At 35.4% G+C, this 1,275-nt stretch overlaps 1 protein-coding gene across 1 annotated transcript; it reads left to right on the top strand.

Moving 5' to 3' along the window:
• Window positions 1–1,275, top strand: LOC132747275 (elongation of very long chain fatty acids protein 6-like). Its single transcript, XM_060736604.1, has 2 exons — window positions 1–569; window positions 736–1,275. Exons 1-2 carry the CDS (start codon window positions 135–137, stop codon window positions 955–957), a joined length of 657 nt encoding a protein of 218 aa, XP_060592587.1. The 5' UTR covers window positions 1–134; the 3' UTR covers window positions 958–1,275.

Here is a 1,275-nt window from a genome sequence, read left to right as displayed (position 1 = left end):
TAAATTAAACACATGATCATGATTTTGTGATTTATGTTTGACTTAAGTAAAAGTGAAGAAAATTCCCGAATAAAACGAGAGTACAAAAGATTTTTGAAATAATTTAAATTTCATATCTGCGTAACGAGCACATCATGGATATTTCCCCTCGCGATCCATCAAACATGACGTTTTTCACGTTTGAGAAAAACCACGATGCCCTAGCCTTTGATGGGTTTCTCAGTCGACGTTGGACCGACTCCTTCCTGTATTGTGGACTTTATCTTGTTATTATATTTGGTGGTCAACATGCCATGAAAAAACGCGAGAAATTCGAACTTCGGACGAGCCTGGCTATTTGGAGTGGACTTCTAGCTGTGTTTAGCATTATGGGTTCCATACGTATGATTCCAGAGCTGATTTGGGCGTTAAGAAAGCATGGATTTGAATATTCTTACTGCAATGGATCATTTCTAGATCAGGGAAAAGTTACAAGTTTTTGGGGGTGTTTATTCGCACTATCGAAGGTGGCAGAACTCGGTGATACAGTTTTTATTGTTTGTGAGAAAGCAACAGCTGATATTCCTGCAGCTTGGTACCCCACGTGACAGTGTTACTATATGTATGTACACAGTTACCCGGATCATATCGGCTCGGCTAGATATTTATGGTGATGAATTATTCTGTACATTGCCGTTATGTACTCGCTATTACACACTTCGGCCGCCATAAAGTTCAGATTTCTAAATGGATCAGTATGTTTATAACAATCGTCTACAACTTGTTCAAATGATTTCAGCCCTCGTTATAACTGTATTATCATATAGGAGCTTGTCTGCTGGTAGAGATTGTATGAATAACTATAGAAACATTGGCTGGAGTATGATTATGTACTTTAGTTATCTCCTGCTGTTTGCTAGATTCTTCTACATTAACTATATACAGAGGAAATCAGCAGATCGTGAAAAGAAAGAGTAAAATCTTTAAAAAAAAAAAACATACAGAAAATAAACATTGTAAGAACTGAGTTTTTTCATGTCTTGGTGCAATAACTATAATATAATACTCGATTTTAAAGGCGTGGTCAGGATCATTAAATAGAACGACTGAAACAAGTTTCTCATTATCTTTTAATTTTAAAATGATCTCGAGCTTGATTGTGTGATACTATATTCAAACTTTGATATTACATAAAATGTGTACCTTAAACTAAAATATAATTTGATTATTAGAGGATGTTATGTCACCATTGACTGAAAGGATTCATTGTTAACCATGACACTCCTGGGTTTGTAA

This window comes from Ruditapes philippinarum, unplaced genomic scaffold, assembly GCF_026571515.1.
Source record: "Ruditapes philippinarum isolate M1 unplaced genomic scaffold, ASM2657151v2 ctg1349_1_1_1_1, whole genome shotgun sequence".
NCBI lineage: Eukaryota > Metazoa > Mollusca > Bivalvia > Venerida > Veneridae > Ruditapes > Ruditapes philippinarum.
This window is presented reverse-complemented; position numbering and strand designations above follow the sequence as displayed.

Coding starts and splice junctions, on each gene's coding strand:
- LOC132747275 (XM_060736604.1), top strand. CDS start 135: ATGGATATTTCCCCTCGCGATCCATCAAACATGACGTTTTTCACGTTT. Junction 570..735: donor CAACAGCTGATATTCCTGCA/GCTTGGTACCCC, acceptor TAAATGGATCAG/TATGTTTATAACAATCGTCT.